We start from the raw sequence: 22,278 nt of genomic DNA on the forward strand, positions 1-22,278 counted from the left end.
CAGTTGTAGAACTCAGTGAATACATTAAAATCCACTGAATTGTACACAAAGGGTGAACTGTATGGCATGTGAATTAAAAACCCGTTTTAAAAATGGTAGGAATAAAGGATGTACTAACTTGATGCAAACGGCAGAGGAGCCTATCATTTTATAGTTGGCAAACTTAAACACAAACTGTTCTATAAATAACATGTGTCCCCCAGGGATAAATCTTCCTTTAAATACAATACATACTTAGCTCCTTTGAAAAAAAAGTAAGGAAATCTGTCATCATAGGAAAATTTTCCCTCTGTTAGCAAAATGAAAACCAAGAAATTCATGAAGAAAAAAGTTTCCATTTCCCTGTTCTTAATCTAATAAATGGTCTAATACAAACTCTTCTACGAGTGAAAAAAAATATACAGATAATGAATGTGGGACTTCTGACCAAAAAAAACCCCAAAGAAACTAAAAAAAAAAAACAGTTAAAAATATACCAGCGACCCTAAAACATTTTCTAATAACAAAGATGGTCCAATTAGTTCCTGAACTCTGATCTCCACTCAAAAACCTTTAAATAGGTTACTTCTCAAATTACAGACTTCATTCCTAATTCCAGACAGCTGCCTTCAAAAACACGTAGAAACCAAGCTATAAACAAATAACACATCGAGAAGAGAAAAAACCCAACTCCAAATAGATGTATTCTGGGTCAGCTAGCTACCAGAATGAACATATCAACAGCAGCATGTTGCTGCCAAAATTTTTAGAATTTACATTATGATGTAGATTTGATGTTTTTTTCTTTGGTGTGATTCTTTTTCTGAATGAATTTGGAAGACAAGACGGTAAAGCCTTCCAGGGAGAAGCGGTCGTGGAGAGAGATGCCCTCCAAGTGTTTCTGCTCCTGTCCGGGCTTCCATGCTCTATTATTAGAGCACATGCCTAAAAGGCTCGATCTTGAAAAACCGGCCAAGCAGCTGGGGGAAGCCAGGCCTTTAGTTCAAGGTCAGCGGGCCTTGGTGAGTCCTTCGGCCTCAAAGTGCTGCCTAGGCTTTGCAGACAATACGGACAGTGCCTGTTTTAAGTGGGGATTCAGTAACGTAACTGTAAACAAAAAAACAAAAACCTATGTGGCAACGGAGCCTTTTACTGAATGATTTCAGTTGTCAAACTTCCCTCACAGTGATTTAACAGCTATCCTCTCAAGAGTTTTGAAATTACTGGTTGTGTTCCTCAGCGCTTCTCCAACGTGGTTTCCGTCCTTTGTCTTTACTTTAAAAAAGTATTTACTAACAAGGGCACATTTCACATCGCATGGCGTCTCTGTGGTGAAAATCCCTACGAAGCTCCACAGAGCTTCTCGAACCTATGTGGAAATTCCTGCTTTTGCAGAACGCCATAAAACACTGACATCTTCTAAAAGAAAAAATATAAATATGCAACATAAAATCCCAGCCAAGAACACGCATGCATGGAAAACAAACAAACAGAACAAGCTGCGGAATTAGATACGATTGGATGTTAGCGAGACTTCTGTGAATTGTGGCTGGATACGTCTTTCACTGATTTTGTTGTCTAAATAGTAGCAGATGCCAAAGTCTACAATGACATACTTGGGGAAAATGGATAATGCAGAGCGGTCTTATCCCAAAGCCTTTCCCTGGACCTGGAGAAGCCTGCTTCCGTTCCTAGAGCTTGGTGCAAGTGTAAGAGGACAGCTAACACTCGGGCTGGTTCGAGAACCGTGGCTCCCAGAGTTCTATGGCATGACACCGGGGCCCGCCGTCAGAGGCCAGGCTGAGTGACAGAGAAAGGACACAGCACGTGAGGGGCAGGTCCCCTAAAGGTGCCTAGATCTCCCAGTCTACCCAGTGCTGAGAAAGAGAGTCCCTCAGCAGATTCCATGAGAAATCAGATGTCTGCATTTGAAAGTTAATTTACTGTTCGATTCTTCTCAAGCCCTTCCTAACGTACCAAAGGAAAACAACAAGCCTGCCAGGCGCTACCACAAGATCGTCTCTCTCAAACCACGACACGAGAGCAAAGTCACCACCACGTCCCCACAGCAACCACCCACTAAATCATCTACACTGAGGATATCATTTGTCCGCTGACTCGAAGGCTCTCTTTCCCTCAGCCTCTAACAGGAAGGCCCACCGTGTTCCTCTGTTCCGGGTTAGATTGCAAGGACGTGGCTTCTGTTATATTCAACTTTCCTTCAGAGATCATGGCTCTGATAAAAAAAGGTCGATCCAAGTTATGACAACTCACATGAGTTGAAGCATCTGAACTAAAGTGGAAAAGACAGTGGGCTGAGTGTCAGGAGACTGGAGCTCTTGGCCTTGGTTTCTTCCTATACATACACATAACCTGTTTAAGGTACCTAATTGGTCTCAAAAAGTGTTTGATTCCAATTCAGATCCTGGAGCCAGAATGCCTTGGTTCAAATTCTGGCCTCGCTATTTGCCAGTTGCACGACCTGGGGAAAGATGCTCTCTTTTCCATCCTTCTTTATAAAATGGGGATGAGACATGGCATTCACCCCAGGGGATGAGTGTAAGAACTGACTGACTATGTGTACAGACTTAGAAGACTGTCCAGCCTGTGGTAAGCCATAAGTGTTGTTAGTAGCAAAAACATACATATACTGACCACATGATCCTTCCCTAATACTCTTGTTTTACATGGTGGGAATGCACATGTAAATAAGCAGATTAATTCTAGCTCTCTGTTAATTCTCGCAATTTTCAAGAATCTTTGGGAGTTGATGTCAAATTATCAAGAGCAGTGACTCATTATGAATGGCAAACAATGGCAGAATTAATTGGATTCTACTTTAAGACTGCAAGCAATTATTTATATTCTTGAGAAGCACCAATTTGAGTAAAAGGTCTCTGTAAGTGAGGCTGTGGTTTCACAGGAGGCTTAGATACTCAAGCAAGAGCAAGAAGCTGAAGAGCTCACTTTGGCACTAGGAGCTTAAGGCCTTCACTTCCTAAGTAAAGAGACGAGGGCCAGGGAGGGACCATTAACCCAGGCCTACCTCTTCTGACACCAACCCCTGCTGCTCAAGTTTACAAGGCTTTTCAAAGCACTTTAAGTATTAATATAAGGTAAAAGGAAATACTTCATAGAAAAATTATCATCTAAAATATGTCGGAAGGCAACAAATGCATAAATAAACTACAGTTGCTTTTGAACTCGATCTTGCCTTAATGCAAAAAACTGACCTTGGTATTTCCAATTATTACTTTTTTTTAAAGATTTTATTTATTTATTTATTTGACAGAGAGAGAGAGACAGCGAGAGAGGGAACACAAGCAGGGGGAGTGGGAGAGGGAGAAGCAGGCTTCCCGCAGAGCAGGGAGTCCGATGCGGGGCTCGATCCCAGGACCCTGGGATCACGACCTGAGCCAAAGGCAGACGCTTAACGACTGAGCCACCCAGGTGCCCCCCATTTATTACTTTAAAGCACTGTTTACAGAAGTAACTTCACTGTGGCATATTATAGTCATATATTAAAATGTTACATTATTCTTCTGATAGAGAACTTTCATTAAACTTCATTTCAGTCAGTGATTTGCCTTATCAACTTAATAAAATTTTAGGTTTCCTGTTTGAAAGCAGCAATGACAATAAATGCGATCTCTCTGGTCTGGAACTTAAAACATTTAATATAACCACTTAGGTCCTGGGCCTGACTTCCTTAAAATGATTTCAATATAAAGTGTGATTGTTTCCCCTAAAGATCCTAGAACCAGTGTTCATGCGGATTAAAGCAAGTGTTTTACTTGCTTCCCATAAAAAGGTGCTTAGGGAAAAGAGAAGGCATTTCAATTACAGAGTTAAAAATTAAAAATAAACTGTGAGTAGTGGAGGCTGTGGGGTAATTACTAGAGTGCGGACTCATGGAAAACTGTCCTCACTATTCACACTGTTGAACTAGCTCAGGAGGTCTTTTTGATACCACTGGGTTGAGTCCCAGATAATCCTACAGCAAATGCTATTTTATAGTAAATGATATTAAAATGCCATCTATAGAGCCTTAGCATAAGGCTAATCGTAAAGCAGAGTCAATAAAAACGCACTGAATGAGCAGAGATAGGTCTAGTATCTTTTCCAGATGAAACCATACACATCCGGGGCTATCTGTTAATTTGCGTTACGCTGTAAGAAAGATGGCACCACACAGAGATCCTATTCCATTACTATTTCTAAGAAAATGTCCAATCTTTTCATTACCAGAGAATATTATCTAAAATAAGCACATCACTCACTTTCTAGGTCTTAGGAAAAAAAACCTGTATATCACAAAAACATTTTCATTATACCATTATCTATAAGTTGTAGATAATGCTGGGTATTAAGCCGCAATCTCTGGAAGTAATCTCTCCTGATTAGAAGAGATTTGCCAGTATTTTTTCAGTCAGTAGTGATTCAAGTTTTGTACATGTTCTGTCAAGTTTATTCTCTTTTTGAGACAATGTAACATACACGTGCACTAAAGTTCCGGTAGGGTAATTCCCAGTTGCCTGGGACAGTCCCAGTTCACATTTGTTCACTCTCTTTTATTCTCAAGTCCCAGTTTTGAGAATAAATTTTAAGGTTAGCCCAAGGATGGCCTTCCTAAGGACAGTACTTTGAGATTTAAAAACTCCTAAGCACTGTCCTGGACTCATGAGTGTGAGTACACATACCTATGCACATACAGGATAACCTAAAACCAAGGAAAACGTTGTGCTCTGCATTTCTTATGAAGCTAGTTTCCTCCTCCAATTTTAAAAATAAATCATCGTGCTTCTCAAAGGACCTAATTTCAGGACCCCCCACAAGCTAGGCACAGGATCACTGTGAACTGGTAAGTTATTTAAAGGAGAATAGATTTTTGAAAGTCCAATCACTGGGCAACCAAATGCCCCTTGACTAAATTTAAGACTAAACCTATTTTACAGAACCTACAGTTTGACTCTTCTAGTGATGAGAAATCCATGGGCTGGGTACTTGGGCCCGATACCACCTCTGTACCAGAAAACCAAGTTCTCGGCCAATCGTCCCTATCTGGCGTTTGCTTTGGCTGTGCCTATGGCTGGTGTCAGGTATTTCGGTAAAATCTTAAAACTTCTTGTATGGCCTACCTGTACTTAACTATCCCCCTGGACTGGGATCTAAACTGGACGAGGCCTGAGACTGAGCCTTCTTGAACACTGGAGCCTCTGTGCTGCCTAGGGCATTGTACTATACCTAGCAGACCGCTCAAATGCTTGATGAATTGAAGCACTGCAGCAAGGAATTGGTAAAGCTTTCCCTTTATCTTGTTTTTAACTGTGGCCCATGGAAAAGAGCATCTCCATTCTTTTACTCACTCAGCACTATTTATTGAACACCTTCTATGTGCCAAGCACTAGCAACATAGAAGCAAACACGATGAAGTTCCTGTTTGCATGGAGCTTGCATTCTTGAGAGGTGTCTTTTAAACTGTAGGTTGCAACCCATTAGAGGACCCAAAATCATTTTGGTGGGTTGCACCAGCATCATGAATGAAATATAATGGAGTAGAACTTATAAGAGGACATGATCCAGAGCAAGGTTGTTTCCTGAACATTTGGTTTCCGTTATATGTGTGTATAATGGTGTTATGTAAAATGTATTTCTGAGTCGGTCCAGGATAAAATTGAGAACCACCGTTCTAGAAGGGTCCCCTGAGGGGCGCCTGGGTGGCTCAGTCATTAAGCGTCTGCCTTCGGCTCGGGTCATAATCCCAGGGTCCTGGGATCGAGCCCCGCATCGGGCTCCCTGCTCCGTGGGAAGCCTGCTTCTCCCTCTGCCCCTCCCCCTGCTTGTGTTCCCGCTCTCGCTGTGTCTCTCTGTCAAATAAATAAAAAATTAAAATTAAAAAAAAAAGAAGGGTCCCCTGAATTGCACCTCAGTTTAAATCTCATTTAAAATGTTTACTTACAGCAAAGCTATAAATAAAGCGAGTCAGACAACTTTGATTCAGTATGATGTGGGCAAGCCTCCTATGTGTCAGGGACTGCTAGGCGCCGGGGGGTACAAGGATCATTGACTCACAGTCCTTGTCCACGAGGAACCATTAAGAATGTAAACAAACAATCACAACCTAGTCTTTAAACAGAAATATGTGTATATATAGTAAAGTAACTCATTTTTTGAATGCTACCCTACAACGTACTTTCACTTACTCTGTCTTTCATAATGACAAGAGTGCATGTAAGGGGCGCCTGGGTGGCTCAGTCGTTAAGTGTCTGCCTTCGGCTGGGGTCATGATCCCAGGGTCCTGGGATCGAGCCCTGCACTGGGCTCCCTGCTCCGCGGGAAGCCTGCTTCTCCCTCTCCCACTCCCCCTGCTTGTGTTCCTTCTCTTGCTGTGTCTCTCTCTGTCAAACAAATAAATAAAATCTTAAAAAAAAAAAAAGAGTGCATGTAAAATATGTAAGTTGCTTTAGGAACGTTCTGGCAAGTCACTTGCCCACGGTCACATGACAAGGGGCTGAAGTGCAAACAGAGCTCAGGTTTCACAGTCTCCACCTAAGGCTTTCCTAACCACAGGGCTCTACCTCAAGCAGATAGTCTCATATGCCCTTGCTTTTCTTTACATGATCTTGAAGCATCCTGACCAACTTCACAGTAAGATGGAGACCATGACTACCAAGTCATCATTTTTCCTAAAGTGTGAAGTTATGGTGACCCCTCATGCACCACTCTACTAAAAAGAAATAGTCGTCACCCAGTCCTTGTCTAAATGCCATATAATGTGCCCAGTCGGTTGCTAATTTAGTAATGTAGAGACCTCCTATTCTGGGAGCTGACCTTCACATCTGAAAGGAGAGGGAAAATCTAGAAGATACGGTCCTTCTGGAAACGAGAACTGCAACTGTACTCCAAGCGGACAACTCTTTTTATACTGTTCAGTTATAAACGAGAGTACATGTAACAGATCATATTGAGAGCTGGTGGAAACAGCTAATGTGTAAAATTCTTTATCTGGTGGTTCCTTTAACTTATTGCTGGACAATGAGCTACAAATCAGAACTACGCTATGGTATACAAACCAGCCTCAGGCCGACTTGTTTATTTTCACAATTTCCATAAATGTTTAAAGACTCAGAAATTAGTTCCATTGAGTTCATCTGGCTGAAAGGCTAATGACCAGCTGTCAACTCCAACACTCAAGGGGGGAAAAAAAGGCTTTCTATAATCAACCCCAGTGTTATGCATATACTACGATGGGAGATTTCAGAGCAAATGTCAAACATACAACAGCTTGCTTTTAATGCCTCAGTTTGGGCGGCACTTTGTTCCTTGAAGGAGAACACTCCTTGAGATCCAGTGAGGAAACTCCACAGATCAGGTTACTTATGTGCAGCAACTGCACAAAAGATACAGACGGGAGCTAATTTCGCTTCTGTAACCGGGCAAACAACGCTAACACACAGCTAACACTTTCTAGGGCTTATCACGGGCCAGGTCCCATTCTATGCATTTCACATAAGTCACCTCAAGAGCCGTACAATAACCCTATGAACTGGATACACTACAATTTTCATTTTAGCAAGAAACTCTCCGTTTAGCAAGAAACTTTCCCAGGTCACACAGTTAAAAAGCAGGAGGCGGGATGCAAATCCATGTGGTCTGATTGATTCCAGTCTACACCACGAAGACAAAGAACTGCATACACCACTTATGGTAACAGATTCCAGACGGCAGATGGCAGGCCTGACCAGGGAGGGGATCATGCACGGCTTTTGGCTGTCCCTGCCTTAGCTGTGACTCTGTCACATCGCTACTCCTGTTCCGAACCAGTGCAGGTGTTTGGGGCTCTCCCGCGCCACCTGACAGGCTAGGGCGGTCCGTGAGGACAGCAGGGCAGCAGGTCCCTTGAGGGGGGCAATGGCCATGAACAAGATGACACAGTGGAGAAAGGAACCGTTTCAGGATGACAAGTCCTAGGGGAACGTCAAAAAAGGTTTGTTGCAGTAAGCCCAACAAACCTTTTAAAGGCAATTACAATGCACCAAGTTCTGGGAGTAAGAGTAAGACCCTGTCTCTGCCCGCAAGCTCACTGCAGAGTGAGGAACTTCAACAGGTATGCTGCTGAATTACTGTTCATACCCGCATAAAACAGCAACCGCAATGGATGAAGGGGCCTCAAACACCACTGTTCTGGCTTCCTTGTTAGCCTTTTGAAAGGGACACCCTTCTAAAGAAGTTGATTAAAAAGACACAAACTGGGCGCCTGGGTGTGGCTCAGTCGTTAAGCGTCGGCCTTCGGCTCAGGTCATGATCCCAGGGTCCTGGGATCGAGTGCTCGCTTCGGCAGCACATATACCAGGGTCCTGGGATCGAGCCCCACATTGGGCTTCCTGTTCAGCGGCGGGTCTGCTTCTCCCTCCCCCTCTGTGATCTCTCTTGCTCTCGCTCTCAAATAAATAAATAAATAAATAAATAAATAAATAAGACACAAACCTCCAGCTTGAGAGCATGGTACGTTACGGTGGAAGGCCAGTGGAGAGAATGTTGAAGGAACTCTACTCATTCCCCTCAGTTCAAGAGGAGGACGGGCAGCGCTACTGCAGCATACTCGCATACCGACTGGAAGGACAATTCTGGGCGAGAAGTCCTTGCATGGCATTGCGGGGCTGGGATCCAGGACACAGCGGGGGGTTAAGGACACAGCGACTCCCACTCGGCGTCCAAGAGGCAGGGCGGGGCACACCAGGGCAGTGGTGAGGGGAGGATGAGCAGGTTCTCTGCAGGGCTTTTTTTTTTAACTTTATTATGTTAATCACCATACATTACATCATTAGTTTTTGATGTAGTGTTCCATGATTCATTGTTTGCGTATAATACCCAGTGCTCCATTCAGTAAGTGCCCTCTTTAATACCCATCACCAGGCTAACCCATCCCCCACCCCCCTCCCCTCTAGAACCCTCAGTTTGTTTCTCAGAGTCCATAGTCTCTGGTTCATCTCCCCCCTCGGCAGTGAGGTCATCAGTGGAGAGTGGGAAATACTGTAGTCTTGGAGAGTGGGAAAGTCAGTTGGCCAGAGAAATCAGGATGTGCTGCCAGACAGCATGTAGGGTCCCCCTGGGGTCTGCGGTCAGGATTTTAAAGTGAGATCAGTTAGTATGGTTGTGGGGTTTTCTCTAGGTGCACTCAGCTGCGGAGATGTAGATGGAGAGTTCAATTTAACCATGGTTGCCAGAGGGAACAACTGTAATGGTAGACTACAGAATCTAACTGAGATGAGGGTATAGTAAGGGAGTGGTTATTTTAAGGCACCAGCTCACATGACTTGGGAGGTGCCAAGTGTAAAGATGGTAGGGCCAGCTGGTAGGCTGGAGACCCAGGAAGAGACGATGTGGCAGCTCCTCTGGAGGCCAAATTCCTTCCTCTTTAGGGGACTTCAGTATTTTCTCTTAAGGCCTTCAACTGTTTGGATGAGGCCCACCCATATTATGAAAGATAATCTGCTTTACTCAAAGTCTACTGACTTAAATGAAGAGACTTAAACTACAGAAAACAAACTGAGGGTTGCTGGAGGGGAGATGGGGGGATGGGCTAAACAGGTGTTGGGATTAAGGAGGGCATTTGTTGTGATGAGCACTGGGTGTTGTATGTAAGTGATGAATCACTAAATTCTCCTGAAATCAACATTACACTATATGTTAACTAACTAGAATTTAAATAAAAACTTAAAGAAAATGTTAATCACATCTGAAAAATGCCTTCACAGCAACATCTAGACTAATGTTTGACTAAAACCTGGGGACTAGCCTAGTCAAGGTGACACATAAAATTAACCATCACAGAAATAATCACAGATGTAGGGATTTTTTTTTTTTTTTTTTGCTCCTGCCCACTCATGAGTTCCAGAAAGCAGAGTAGAAGTTAGTTTGGGGGGGGGATGAGATTAGAACAAATTAATAGAGAAACAGCACTTTCCAGGGATGGGAGAAGGAGAAATATAATGTGGTGGTTAAGGGCACAGACTAGTGCCAGAGCTCATGGTTCAAGACTGTGCTCCACCACTTATGGTGTGATTCTGAGCAGGTTCTTCAGCTAAGCCTGTGTAGTCATCTTAAAATGGGATAATAATATGAGGCAAGGGCTCACATGTTGTAATCAAAGTTAGTTCTTATATTATGGGGAGACTCGATATTCTACATCTGTCAATTCTCCCCCAAAATTACTCATAAATTTAATGTCATTGCACTTAAAATTTCAGTGAGGTTGACAAACTGATTTTAAAATCTTCTTTGAAAATTTGTCATGCGAGAAACATAAAATTCCAGAAGAGAGTAAGAGACACTTCCATCACCAGTATCAAAACACGCCGGAATACTGCAATTAAACATCTCGTAATGGTGTGGGAAGAGGAAGCTAAGGACATAACTAACCCAGCAAGTCAAGAAATAAGACTTCTAGGGGCACCTGGGTGGCTCAGTCGTTAAGTGTCTGCCTTCGGCTCAGGTCATGGTCCCAGGGTCCTGGGATCGAGCCCCACATCGGGCTCCCTGCTCCGTGGGAAGCCTGCTTCTCCCTCTCCCACTCCCCCTGCTTGTGTTCCCTCTCTCGCCGTGTCTCTCTCTGTCAAACAAATAAATAAAATCTTAAAAAAAAAAAAAAAAGAAAGAAGACTTCTAGATCCATGATAACTACGTATAAGATGAATGAGGTATGTGCCTCCAATTAGCATGGGAACCATGGATAATTCAATCAACAGTGTGGGGATAATTGGTTTTCTACTTGGGAATAAACATGGAGACTATTTCTATAATTTCAGGCCAGGGAAAACCTTTCCAGGGCTGACAGAAACCAGAAAGGTCATAAAACAAAACAGTTTCGACCATGTGTGATTTAAAATTTCTGTAAGGCAAAAGACACCCTAAATATACTTAAGAAACTTAACAAGGGATTTAATTTATTTACAGGTCATTTCATGATTTTTGTATTTGGTCCTACTTGTCTTCATTCCACGTTTTTTTGTTTTCTCTCTTACATTGTATGAACTGTGTTCTCTCTGTTTCCCCTCTAGATCCAACTTTATCCCAACAATACTTATGTTTATATGACAAAAACTTTACACAAACAATTTTCCAATACCAACCCAAACCAACTGCATGTGCTGACTTACCTCCTCCCTCTCACCCAAGATTTAGTCAATATAATTTGAGACTTAATCTTCTTAACATCATGTTCATTCTCTGTGAAGAGTAATTCTGGACACTGGCATTGGAACCATATATATATATGTAACAGGAGACAGCTTTGCTAAATGAGAAGTGGAGCCCATAGCCTCTTCTCTTACCCTGCTCACTCCATTCTTAAGGGCTGAGTCATTTTTCAGCTCCCCAAAAGGTGCCTGATACTCTCTAGGTCCTTTTGCACGAGTGACAACTTGAGAAGCCATAGCATTCAGACAGAAATGTTTTCCCTTTCAATACTCTGTAGATAATGCTCCATTTTATTTAGGATTTGGTGTCATGAAAAAGTCTGAAGTTAGCCTGATTTTGTCCCCTGCAGTAACTTTTTTTGCCTGTGTGTATTTGTAGGACCTTCTACTTTATCCTTAACATTTAAAAGTTAAACCAGGCTTTGGTTCCTAACTCTTTTTTGTCTTAAAAAATTTTTTTTTACTTACATTCAATTTAGTTAACATACAGTGTATTATCAGTTTCAGGGTAGAGTTTAGTGATTTATCAGTTGCACAGAGCACACCCAGTGCTCATTCCATCAAGTGCCCTCCCTTATGGCCATCACCCAGATACCCCCCCCCCCCCCCCCCCCCCCCCGCCGGCCACAACCCTCAGTTTGTTTCCTAGAGTTAAGAGTCTCTCACAGTTCGTCTCCCCGTCTTTATCTTATTTTCCCTTCCCTTCCCCTGTATTCACCTGTTTTGTTTCTCAAATTCCACGAATGTTCCTAACTTTTAGGAAATTCTGCCTAGGACTTGATCCTCTTGGAGACTGATGTTGACCCTTCTACTCAAGAATTCTCAGAGATTTTCTAAATCTTGCTATTTTCTCCTTAGTTTTCAATTAGGCAATGGTGCTCTTCAGCTCTGTGGAAACTATCCCCCTCTCAGCCTGTTCCTTCTTTGGTATCGCCTCCTCTATTTTCAACGATCCTCATGAACCTGAGAACATCAATCAGAAACTCCCCTCAAAACCTCTCTTGCTTCTTACATTTACTAGGAGGCATGTGGCCTGACTTACCCTTTGTACTTGCATACCCTCTGCCTGGAACATTCTCTCCCAACATAGCCACATGGTGTACCCCTTCACCTTTCAGGAATGCCTTCTTTGGTGAGGCCTTTCTTGACCACTCTATTGGAAACTGGAGTAGAAACTACACTACACCATCCTGACCTACACTCTCCTACCCCTCCTCTGTTTCATTTTTCCTCTTTAGCCGTACTGCCACTTAATATACCATATTATTTTTTACTCATGTCCGGTATTTTTGCTATATGCAGCTTGGCCATAGATATTTTTGCCACAAACACTTCTGCTGCATAACCAGTTAGCTGTAAGAAAATTTTGCCTTAAAGATAAAATAACTGGATGACAGTCTGGCGTCATTTCTAAGGACGAATCAACTGCCCTCAGTGGGGTTAACGTACCGAGGCTAGTTGTCAGTTATTTTTCTATTAACAAAGCTCCTATTTTTATGTTATATAATTAGCTAGCAATCTCTACACTGACAGGTAGACATGGCGGTCTTAAAACAGTGGATTGTAACAACTATATATATTGACTTGATAAAAAATAGTGATGGAACCTACTGGAAGTGTGAAATAAAGAGTGTAAAGCCATACTGCATACTGTACTGTTCTAGAACATGAGAACATAGTAGTTACAGGGAGAACAAAGCTCAGTCACAAATGCATTACAGCATTAGCACTTCTTCCGCACTTCCCACAGAACTCTGGAATGTCTGTCAATGAACATGTGACAACATGCCAAGAAAAAAAAACAGCAGCGTAGGCGGCTTGCACAATGCAATGCAAAGCTCAGTTCCAAATATGCATCCTGGTATTTGGAAACTGATACATCTCCTAATGGAGAAAGAAACTTTAGTGAAAGAAGCAAAACTGTGATGCTGAATAAGATGAATCAACAGGCCAAAAAAAGAAAAAAAAAGTATACTACCACAAACGAAAGACTTCGAAGACGAGTGCCTGGTACAATCCACAAAATCAAATCAGTTGTTTGCACAATAGTTCCATGAGTCCACATGCGTTTTAAATATATTCAAATATGTTGTATTTCACAATAAAGTCTTTTAGTTTTGTTACTCATTTTTCACGATTATGTCCTTTCAAATGAAAGTCCCTCTTTTATTTTTTTGTGATTTTTTAAATAGCAAATTGCCTTACAGTCAATTACTTTTGCGGCAAAAATGTTTGCAGCAAAGATGTCTGTGGCAAAGATGTTTATGGGGCAATGACCTAGAATCATATTTTACTTACTTTTTAAATTTATTGTTAGTAGATGGCTCAGATATATGGGCTTGGAATTAACCTATTTAACTATTTGCATATATTAACTGTTTGCATTTTCTGGATAAAATTTTCAAAGAGTGAAAAACCAAACAAACCCATTTCATGGGGAAGAAAAGAATACGGAAATAGGAAAGATGCCAATTCTTCCCAAGTTACTTTAAACTGCACAAGAACCAGTGTAATTCCAATTAAAGCAACAACAACAATTTACAGACTATTGGGTGTACATCCAAAAGAACTGAAAGCAGGGACTTGAATAGATATTTGTACACTTATGTTCACCAGAGTATTACTCCCAATCGCCAAAAGGTGGGAGCAACCCAGATGTCCACTGACACATGAATGGATAAACAAAATGTGGTGTGTACATATGTATACAGCGAAACACTATCCAGCTGTAAAAAGGAAGGGACCTCTGACATGTGCTAGAACATGCATAAACCTTGGAGAAACTATGCAAAGGGAAATAAGTCAGTTAAAAGAGACAATTACTACTGGATTTCACTTCTACGAGGTATCTAGCCAAATTCATACACAGAAAATAGAATGGCAGTAACTAGGGGGCAGAGGGGAAGGAGGTTTAGCGAATACAGAGTTTTTAGTTTTGCAAGATGAAAATGTCCTGGAGATTGGCTGCACGGCACTGAATATACACTACTGAACTATACAGCCATAAATGGTTAAGGCCGTAACTTCTATGTGTATTTTAACACAATAAAAAAAAAAGTGACAAACAACATATGGAATTTGTCAGAGAGCCTAGAAAAGGAAATGAGTAATAGCCAAAAAAAAACCACAAAAAACCTTGGGAAAAAGAATGAAAGGAAACTGGCCCAGCCATATACTAAGATATGCTGTGAAATTATAATAATTAAAATAGTATAGTAAAGAGACCCACCAATTCTGTACGGGCAAGAATTTAGTGTTATGACAAGGATGACATCATAATTTAGTGAGCAAAGACTTTTATTTCAAATAATGTGGGGTCAATTAGTTTTTAAGTTGTTGTTTTGGGGGCTGGTCACAGTCATATACCCAAACCCATTTCAGATTAGTTGAAACTTAAAGTTATTTTCATGTATCTCACTTCCCTTTATTATTTTTCTCCCTTTCTTATGGCTTAAGATTATTTATTTTGGCCATCTTCCCTTTACATTCTATTCACCAACTGGGTGACACTTGAACAATGTTGCTGCTTTGGAATGTAAATAATCGTGTAGAAAATCAGTCAACAAATGAAAAGTAAATGTATGTCCTGTTTTAAAAGATCTATTTAGTGGAAGAATTCACCTAAAATAGTAGGCTCTCCTTGGTATTTAATATGATTTAATTTACAAGTTTCACTAAATTCTATCCTGTTAACTTTATCACAGATGTGATGTCGGAGTGGATAATATACCACCACAGTTTGAAGGGCTTGTAGTCACCAACATGCTTGGACCTTTAACATCTGAGTATTAGCCACTCATAAAAGGTTTCCATGCTTTATTTTTAAATTTTATTTATTTAAGTAATTCCTACACTCCACGCAGGGCTTGAACTCCCGACCCTGAGAGCAAGTAGTCACACGCTCCTCTGACTGAGCCAGCCAGGCACCCCTCCACGCTTTATTTTTTGAACACTTCAAATTTTCCACTTGAAGTTACTGAGTTAATACTTATTCCATGCCAAGTCAAAGGACTGCTGAAAGGTACTTCTGGGTTTACAAAATACCTTTCATAGATGGTGTGACAGGGAAAATGACTCCGTGAGGTGTCTACACCCTAGTTTCCAGAACTTGTGAATAAGTTAATGTGAATCATGGTAAAGGGTCTTTGCAGATGTAATTTAAGATAGAGACACTTGAAGACAGGGAGATTACCCTGGCATATCCTCATGGGTCCTCTTTAATGACCTGAGCTATTAAAAGCGGAGAAGTCTCTCTGGATGGAGGTAGAAGAGATGCAGCAGAAGGGAGGTCAGAGACATCTGAGGTGAAAGGGGGACTCCCAGGCATCACTGCTGGTTTGAAGACCCAGGAGGCAAGAGGCTTTAAGCAGCTGAGAAGGGCTCCCCGCTGACAGCCAGCAAGGAATGGGACCACAGCCCTACAACCACAAGCAACTGAATTCTGGCAACCACCTGGATGAGCCCGGGGGCAGGTCTGCCCCCGCGCCGAGGCCGGCTGACAGCGACTTCGGGGATTTCAGCCTGGTGAGACCCGAAGCAGAGTGACCCACACAAGTGTGAGATAATCAATCTGCCTTGTTTTAAACTGCTAAATTTTTGGCATTTTGTTACTGCAGCAATAGAAAACAAATACACAGACTGAATTCTTCTCTCATATGTAGTAAACGAGAAAAAAGAAAAGACAGTGCCATGGGTAACGTAGGAGGGCAGATTTCGGACTGTCCTTTTCTCAGCTAGACTCACGGACTCACAGCTTCTATGTCCAGGAGTGAAGGGCACTGCCCGAAGCAGCAGAGGAACTTAAGGAACAAGGACAGGAAGATGAGTTCCCAGTAACTGGTTAATCTATGTTACGGTTCTGACAATGTTTTCAGAAAGATGATCTTCCAAGGAGTGACTACTTGTTCTTGGTTTGTCCCTTAGAGTTGTAAAATGACCGTCCCAGCAGCAAACACAGTGGCCTCACCCAGCAGCGCGGGAAGGAAGAGAGGCGAGTAGGGCCAACTTCACAAAATAAACAGATTAAGACTATTTCCTCAGTCTAGGCCCACAGCGTTTAAAAAAAATTAAAAAACTATGTCAAAGAAGAATATTTTGGTATTTTTCCTATCCCCTTCCCATGATCCTCCCCCCTTCATTTAATCATCCTGTTACAATAACCAAAGCTAAAATCCAGTAACGTACTAAGTAAAAGTAGGGGAACCAATACAGAAATAGGTATCAGGCCCAAAGAGAAGGGATATCTTCAGACGTTGGTGTGCTATTTTTAAGCACTGGCACCATTCCTAACAAAACCGCCTCTTAAATTCCCGTCCATTTGGTAAATGTTTATAGAACACATCCTCATGACGGGTCCTGTTCTAGACGCTGCTGTCAAGGAACCTGGTCCAGTGGGAAGCACGAACTCTAACACGCGCACTGCGAGGTGTGCAGAAAGGACGAGGGCACAGGAGGTCACTCAAGTCTCACGACTGCGGGCTAAGCTACAGGCAGGAGACGCGGGGGTGGGCGGGGCAGCTGACCAATGCTGGAACAGGACATTTCTCAGTGAGACCAGCATGAGTGAAGATACGGGCTGTGAGCTACTACAGGAGACCCTGTTCACATAATTAAACAATCCCCTCGTGTGAGCATAAAGTGTGTATGCTAGGGTGGGAAGCAGCGGGGGACTCTCAGGAGGTGGGCCTCTAAGGGTCAGGTAGGGGTCACATCATAAAGGGCATGAGCCTCTATCCTACAGGTGAAGGTGAACGTGAAGCCGAGGAATGGCACAATCATTCACATGTCCGGAGATTACTTTGGTGACAGAGGGGGAGATGGCTTCAAATGAAGTAAGCCCAGAGCCTGAAACCAGGAGAAGGCTATTATAGAAACAGGTAACGAGGACCCAAACTTGAGAAGCAACAGTGGAAATGAGCATAAGGTACCCAATTTAAGCAACACGCAGAAGGTAAAATATGTGACAGGCATCACAGGCTCCCGGCTAAGTGCCATTTCCAACTCCCTGCCTTCCCTGCCACAGCTCACCCGCGCAGGCCAGGAAAGCCAGCCAGCCACTCCCCTGGCTTCATCAGCTACAGGTGAGCCCGATCCAGACCCTTCCTTGGGAGGGGAGGGTGGCTCTGGCAAAGCCTCTCCTATGAAAAGGAGAAAAAGGCCCTACTCGCCTCTGTCTTCCTTCACATCCTGCTGGAGGACGATTCTGTTTAGCGCCGGGACGGTCATTTTATAACCAGGAGAGGACAAAGCAGAACAAAAGCCAGCAGGGTGGGGAGAGACAGCAGAGTGGAAGGACGGAAAGTCTCGGTCCTTGATGAGCCCCCACTGAGCTGCTGAACTAGCCCAGGGATCCTTTATCTCTGGACTCAAGAGAAGTATCCTTCCAGCTTAAGCTACTGATGGTCAAGCTATTCCTTTCAGACAGAATCAACCAAACGACAAGAGACAGGGCCTGGTGACTGGACTCTGATGGGCTCGTAATAAAGAAGAATCAGTAGTTTTACTCCCCGCGTTCTAGTTTGGGAAACTAGGCAGAAGATTATCAAGACAAAATTATGACCCAAGAGTGGGGGTGGGGGGTGTTCGGTGGAGCAAAGGGCGAGGTCTGAGCTGGGGAGAGTGTCTGTCCCTGGACATGTTGATTTAGGTGAAGAGTATATTTAGATGCGTCTGGAACTCACTTAAGAAGTCTGAATTAGATACACAGAAGTGTGCGAAGTCGGGTCCTCCCACACATGTGTGCCCTCACATGCTCTTAGGGGACTTGGACTGAAGCAGGATGGTCAAAAGACGTCCGGGCCCAAACTTCCTTATTTGAAGAGTCTTAGCGGTTTTTTTCTATTAAGGCTCTGAAGATGTACAGATACTATTTGAAAACAGGAAGAAAGCTGCTTACTGAATGAATCCAAATACTACCGTGCTGCTGCATATTTGTATTTTTATAAAAATTCATTAGTAGCCAAGATGATCTGAAACGGCACAAACTCTGGGTCTCTGGCAAATGAAGCCCTTGTGTGAGAGCGCCTACACCAGAGACTGTCCCGGCACCTGAAACTCAGCTGAATCACCTGCTTGACGTCTGCCAGTAAACTAGGAATATGTGAATAACCTCATTCCAGGACCCGGAAACAACCCAGGACATGTTTTATTGGTGGTAGATTACCCCCAAGTACAAAGAGGAACATAATCACTGAGAAGGTAGCAAGCAATAATTTAGCAGCACTTTATAAGATTAAGTAACCTTTTAAGGATTATGCTATCCCTCCGTGAGAAGACGCTAATACAGATGACCCCGGTACGATTTCTCCCTTACGTGCGGCAGCTATGGAAGAACAGAAATGATCAGCAATTCCCCGTCTAGGGAACAGGAAAACTACAGTCCGAGCTGGAGCAGGTGACAGTCTCCCGGAGAGAGACACAAGAATGCACGGAAAGGGGTCCCTACAAACAGTGATTATCAAGTGCAAACCAAAGGTTGACTGTGATGTTTGCAAAGTCTGGACTGGACGGACTCTGCTAGACAAGGCCCGTACAGACAAGAGCAACGCCCATCAAAGGCATCTGTGATGCACACGCCGTACAATCAAAGATAAAAGAGATGTGACCTTGACATCAAGCAAAACTGTTTCAAAACCAATACAACTTGAGATGAAGCAGTATAAAAGATACGATCTTGTACCTCAACACACTGGTCTTAATTCAAGAACATAACTCTGATCACCCTGCTCCCTACAACGAAAACTTGAGATGGTCCCCCTGGTTCAGAGACCAGCTCCCCGCCCCCACCCCCGGCCCTTGTCCCAGCCCCAACCTAATAAAGTTCTAAGCAAACTTTCCGTTTGTCTCTTTCATGTAGGCTACATGCGTTATACTGGACCAGCTGATGTTTCCCAGTCCCACCTGCACTCTCCTCCTGCACACACTGTTCGCGAGGACTGTTCTCTGCCTGTAGAGGTCCCTGCACCTCTCAGCAATCCCTGATCCCACCACATGTGGTCTCCCCCTTTACCTACTCTTCTGTCATTCCATTACCCAAATCCTGCTACTTTGTTTTGAATTGTTACTACTGTTGTACCTCCCCTATGGTATTCTAAATTCCTCAAAGAAGAAAGGATAACTCATTCATTTTTGTGACTTCTACAAGGTCATAATGAAGTAACTGCAGGTTGCTGAGTTAGTGACACAAAACAGCCACAGCCTGAGAGCCCTCAAAGAACACGCAAGGGCAAATTTGTCAGAAGTCTAATATTTCAACTATTTACCATTCTGATAGACATTCATATGCTCCTTCTTCTCCTACTGCTAGGAAGCAGTTTATAAGAAACACAGAAATTATCCAGTAGAGGAGATAATGAATCAGACTGCAGTCTAGAAATTCTAGATCCTATTTTTAGTTATCTGGGCAGGTTTAATTCACCCCTTTCTCTACCTGCCTCTTCCGTAAGTACCTACTTTACAAAAATGATGTAAGGAATGAGATCTTTATTAAACAAGTTTATATTTTTAACATCTTTCTGAATACTCCCTTTGAAATATACTGGTTTAAATATCACCTCTAGCTTTTCCTACAGTTACCACGATTAACAATGATTTTTGTGATTCATAGAGTACCTAAAGTGTAAGGAAGCCCATTATATGCCAAAGAACGCACTGGCATTTTTATTTAAAAAGCCAAACTTCTCTCTACCTCTACTTTCAGATTTCTTTTAGTCTACGACCCTCTGGCCATTGCATAATCCTAATTTATAAAGGGGTTTAATAATCCAGAAGAAAAAAACATACTGTGCTCTCAAAAGCAGAATATATGCCGTGAGATGTTTTGTAATTGTCTTCATGAATAAACAAGAAACCAAATGCAGATCACTGGGGTGGGGGTGGGCAATGAAACAGTAAAAAGGCAATAAAAAGTCTTGAACAATAAAGATATCCAGTACCATAAAGAGCTGACATCTAGAGAATGATTTCTAACCAGTGACATAGGCCAAAGACCTCACCAAGTGCCCTGCTTTCCTAGGCCCTTGAGTTCTACTCTATTTTTTTCTCCATGTTTCACTTTCTTCAGTATGTTAATCCATCTCCTTCCACCTCCAAACCCCGACCTCACTCAACTTGAGACCTCACCTCAAGTCCCGGGCAGTCTATCTCATCCTGATATAATTCCCAGATTAGGGCACGAGAGTTCCTTTCTACCCAAGAAGTTACACTGTAGATTTAGAAATGCATACACAATGCCAGGGAATAAAAAGTTTCGATCTGCGAGTGAGAACCAGGACTCCTGACACCTAGCATTTCAGCTCTTCTGCATCTTTAAGCCAGCAAAAATAATGAGGAGGACTTCTTCATCTGCCCAGAGATTTCACACATCGAAGGCAGAAGTAACTCCTTCACAAAACAAAACGCATCAACGGAAAGCAAACAAACCCAAGCACGCATCTTAACGGCAACGCTAATCCTCTACCGGGGACTTCAATTGCAATTACACGGCAGATCAATCCTTGGACTCGGTGCTGTGTGCTTGCAGTACTCCAAAGTTAGATGACCTCATAAACAAGTTCTCGCCTTCCCTCTCCTGCGGTCACGTCAGATACCTGTTGCATCACCTGGAAAGTGGTCTTCAGAGGCTAGCAGAGGAGCCCCACCAGGATCTCCAGAGAACTCAGCTGGGCTTACTAAACTGGAGCCTCGTTCACGTTAATGAGGTTGCCTTGGAGGCAAAGGGGTGCTGGCTCCCGTTCACCTCGGACGAGATTCTAGCGCAGGCACCGACAGCTGTGACTTTCGGGACTTGGAAGGGCTTGGGAGTTTCTGAAGACTCGGGCAGGAAGAGGTGTGCGGCTGGCAGAAGCGGCAGAGCGGGGAGAACCGGCGCTCGGGGTCCGGGCGGCCGGGAGTGGGCGGTCGGACCCGCGACGGGAGCTTCGCCCAAAGGACGCCGCTCGGCCGCCGAGGTGTCGGGCCCGGCGCGGGCTCCGGGCCGCGCAGGCGGCACCGCCGAGGCTCCAGCCGCCCCGAGCCCGGGCCAGAGCCCTCGGGCGGACTGGGCAGCGCTGCCCGCCCGCCGACGTGCGCGAGGATTCAAACAGCCTCCTACTCCCCTCCCCCACCCCGAGGACTAAGCTGGAGGCGGAGGCGCGAGGCAGGAAGCGCAGGGGCTGGGGACCCGGGTCCGAGCCCCGCGCCGAGCGGCGGGAGGCTGCCGGCCCGGGCCGCACTCACCATGTCGTACACGTTGAGCACCACTAACTGGTTAGCCCCCATCCTCCTCCCCGCGGCCGCCGCCTCGTCCTCCAGCCGCTCCGTCTCCGCGGGGCCGAGGCCGCTCCCACCCCCGCGGGCACTTCAGCGGGCCAGAGCCGGGCACTAAGCGCACAGCCCGGCCCGCGGCAGCCGGCGCGGGAGCATCGGGGAGCCGGGCCGCTCCCGGGCGCAGCCCACAGGACCCTCTGCGCCGACGGGGCCGGACCGCTGGCGGGCCCGCTCCGGCTCAGGCACCTCCCCTCGGCGGCGGACACGTGGGGAAAGGCGGGGCCTGAGCGGGGAGGGGGGCGGGCGCCAGGCGCCCCGGGGGCGGGGCCGGCCCGGCGCGGGGGCTGAGCCCGCCTGCGCTCTGGCTCCGCGCGGCCGCACCTCGGGACCTAAAATGGCGCCTCTCCACGCTGGAGGAGTGGAGTCCCAGAAAGACTACAGTTCCCGGCTTGCAGTGAGGACTCCCCGGTTCGCCGCTCGAAGCGCAGAGGCCGAGTCTCCACGACTACGGCTCCCAGCATGCCGCGGGGGCCCCGTTCTTTACAGCACCAGGCCTCCCCGGGAGACTACAGCTCCCAGCATGCAGTGCTTGGGATCCGCGCCGGTCCTCTGCGGTCCGCCCTTGGCGGCAGGTGAAGTCCTCTACCTTCAACCCTTCTTTGTCGGTGCTGCTACTGTTAGTTTTTGTCGCGTTGAGCCCGTTGAAGCCAGCGGAATGTGGCAAAAGACCATAATGATGACCCTGTTTTCCAAAACCTTCCTTGCTTTTTTTTTTTTTTTGCACGTGGAGCTGTGGGGAAACCGAGGAAGGCAGGTAGCTGTGGGGGGAGGGGCACAACATGCATCCAGTTAGTAC

The 22,278-nt window shown here is 44.5% G+C and overlaps 1 protein-coding gene across 2 annotated transcripts in view; it reads right to left on the reverse strand.

Annotated features, from left to right (window-relative positions):
* The window catches only part of DESI2 (desumoylating isopeptidase 2), a 46,094-nt gene extending 24,456 nt beyond the window's left edge, over window positions 1–21,638 (reverse strand). The window contains exon 1 of one of the 2 annotated variants that reach the window (XM_073899902.1): window positions 21,393–21,638. In XM_073899902.1, coding sequence (XP_073756003.1) covers window positions 21,393–21,434 — 42 coding nt within the window. In that variant the 5' untranslated portion in view covers window positions 21,435–21,638. The remainder of the gene's footprint in view (window positions 1–21,392) is intronic. The other variant, XM_025877842.2, reaches the window with a different exon arrangement.
* Between the last annotated feature and the right edge of the window lie 640 nt (window positions 21,639–22,278).

This window comes from Callorhinus ursinus, unplaced genomic scaffold, assembly GCF_003265705.2.
Source record: "Callorhinus ursinus isolate GAN/ISIS: 27379988/994484 unplaced genomic scaffold, GSC_fseal_2.0 scaffold13, whole genome shotgun sequence".
NCBI lineage: Eukaryota > Metazoa > Chordata > Mammalia > Carnivora > Otariidae > Callorhinus > Callorhinus ursinus.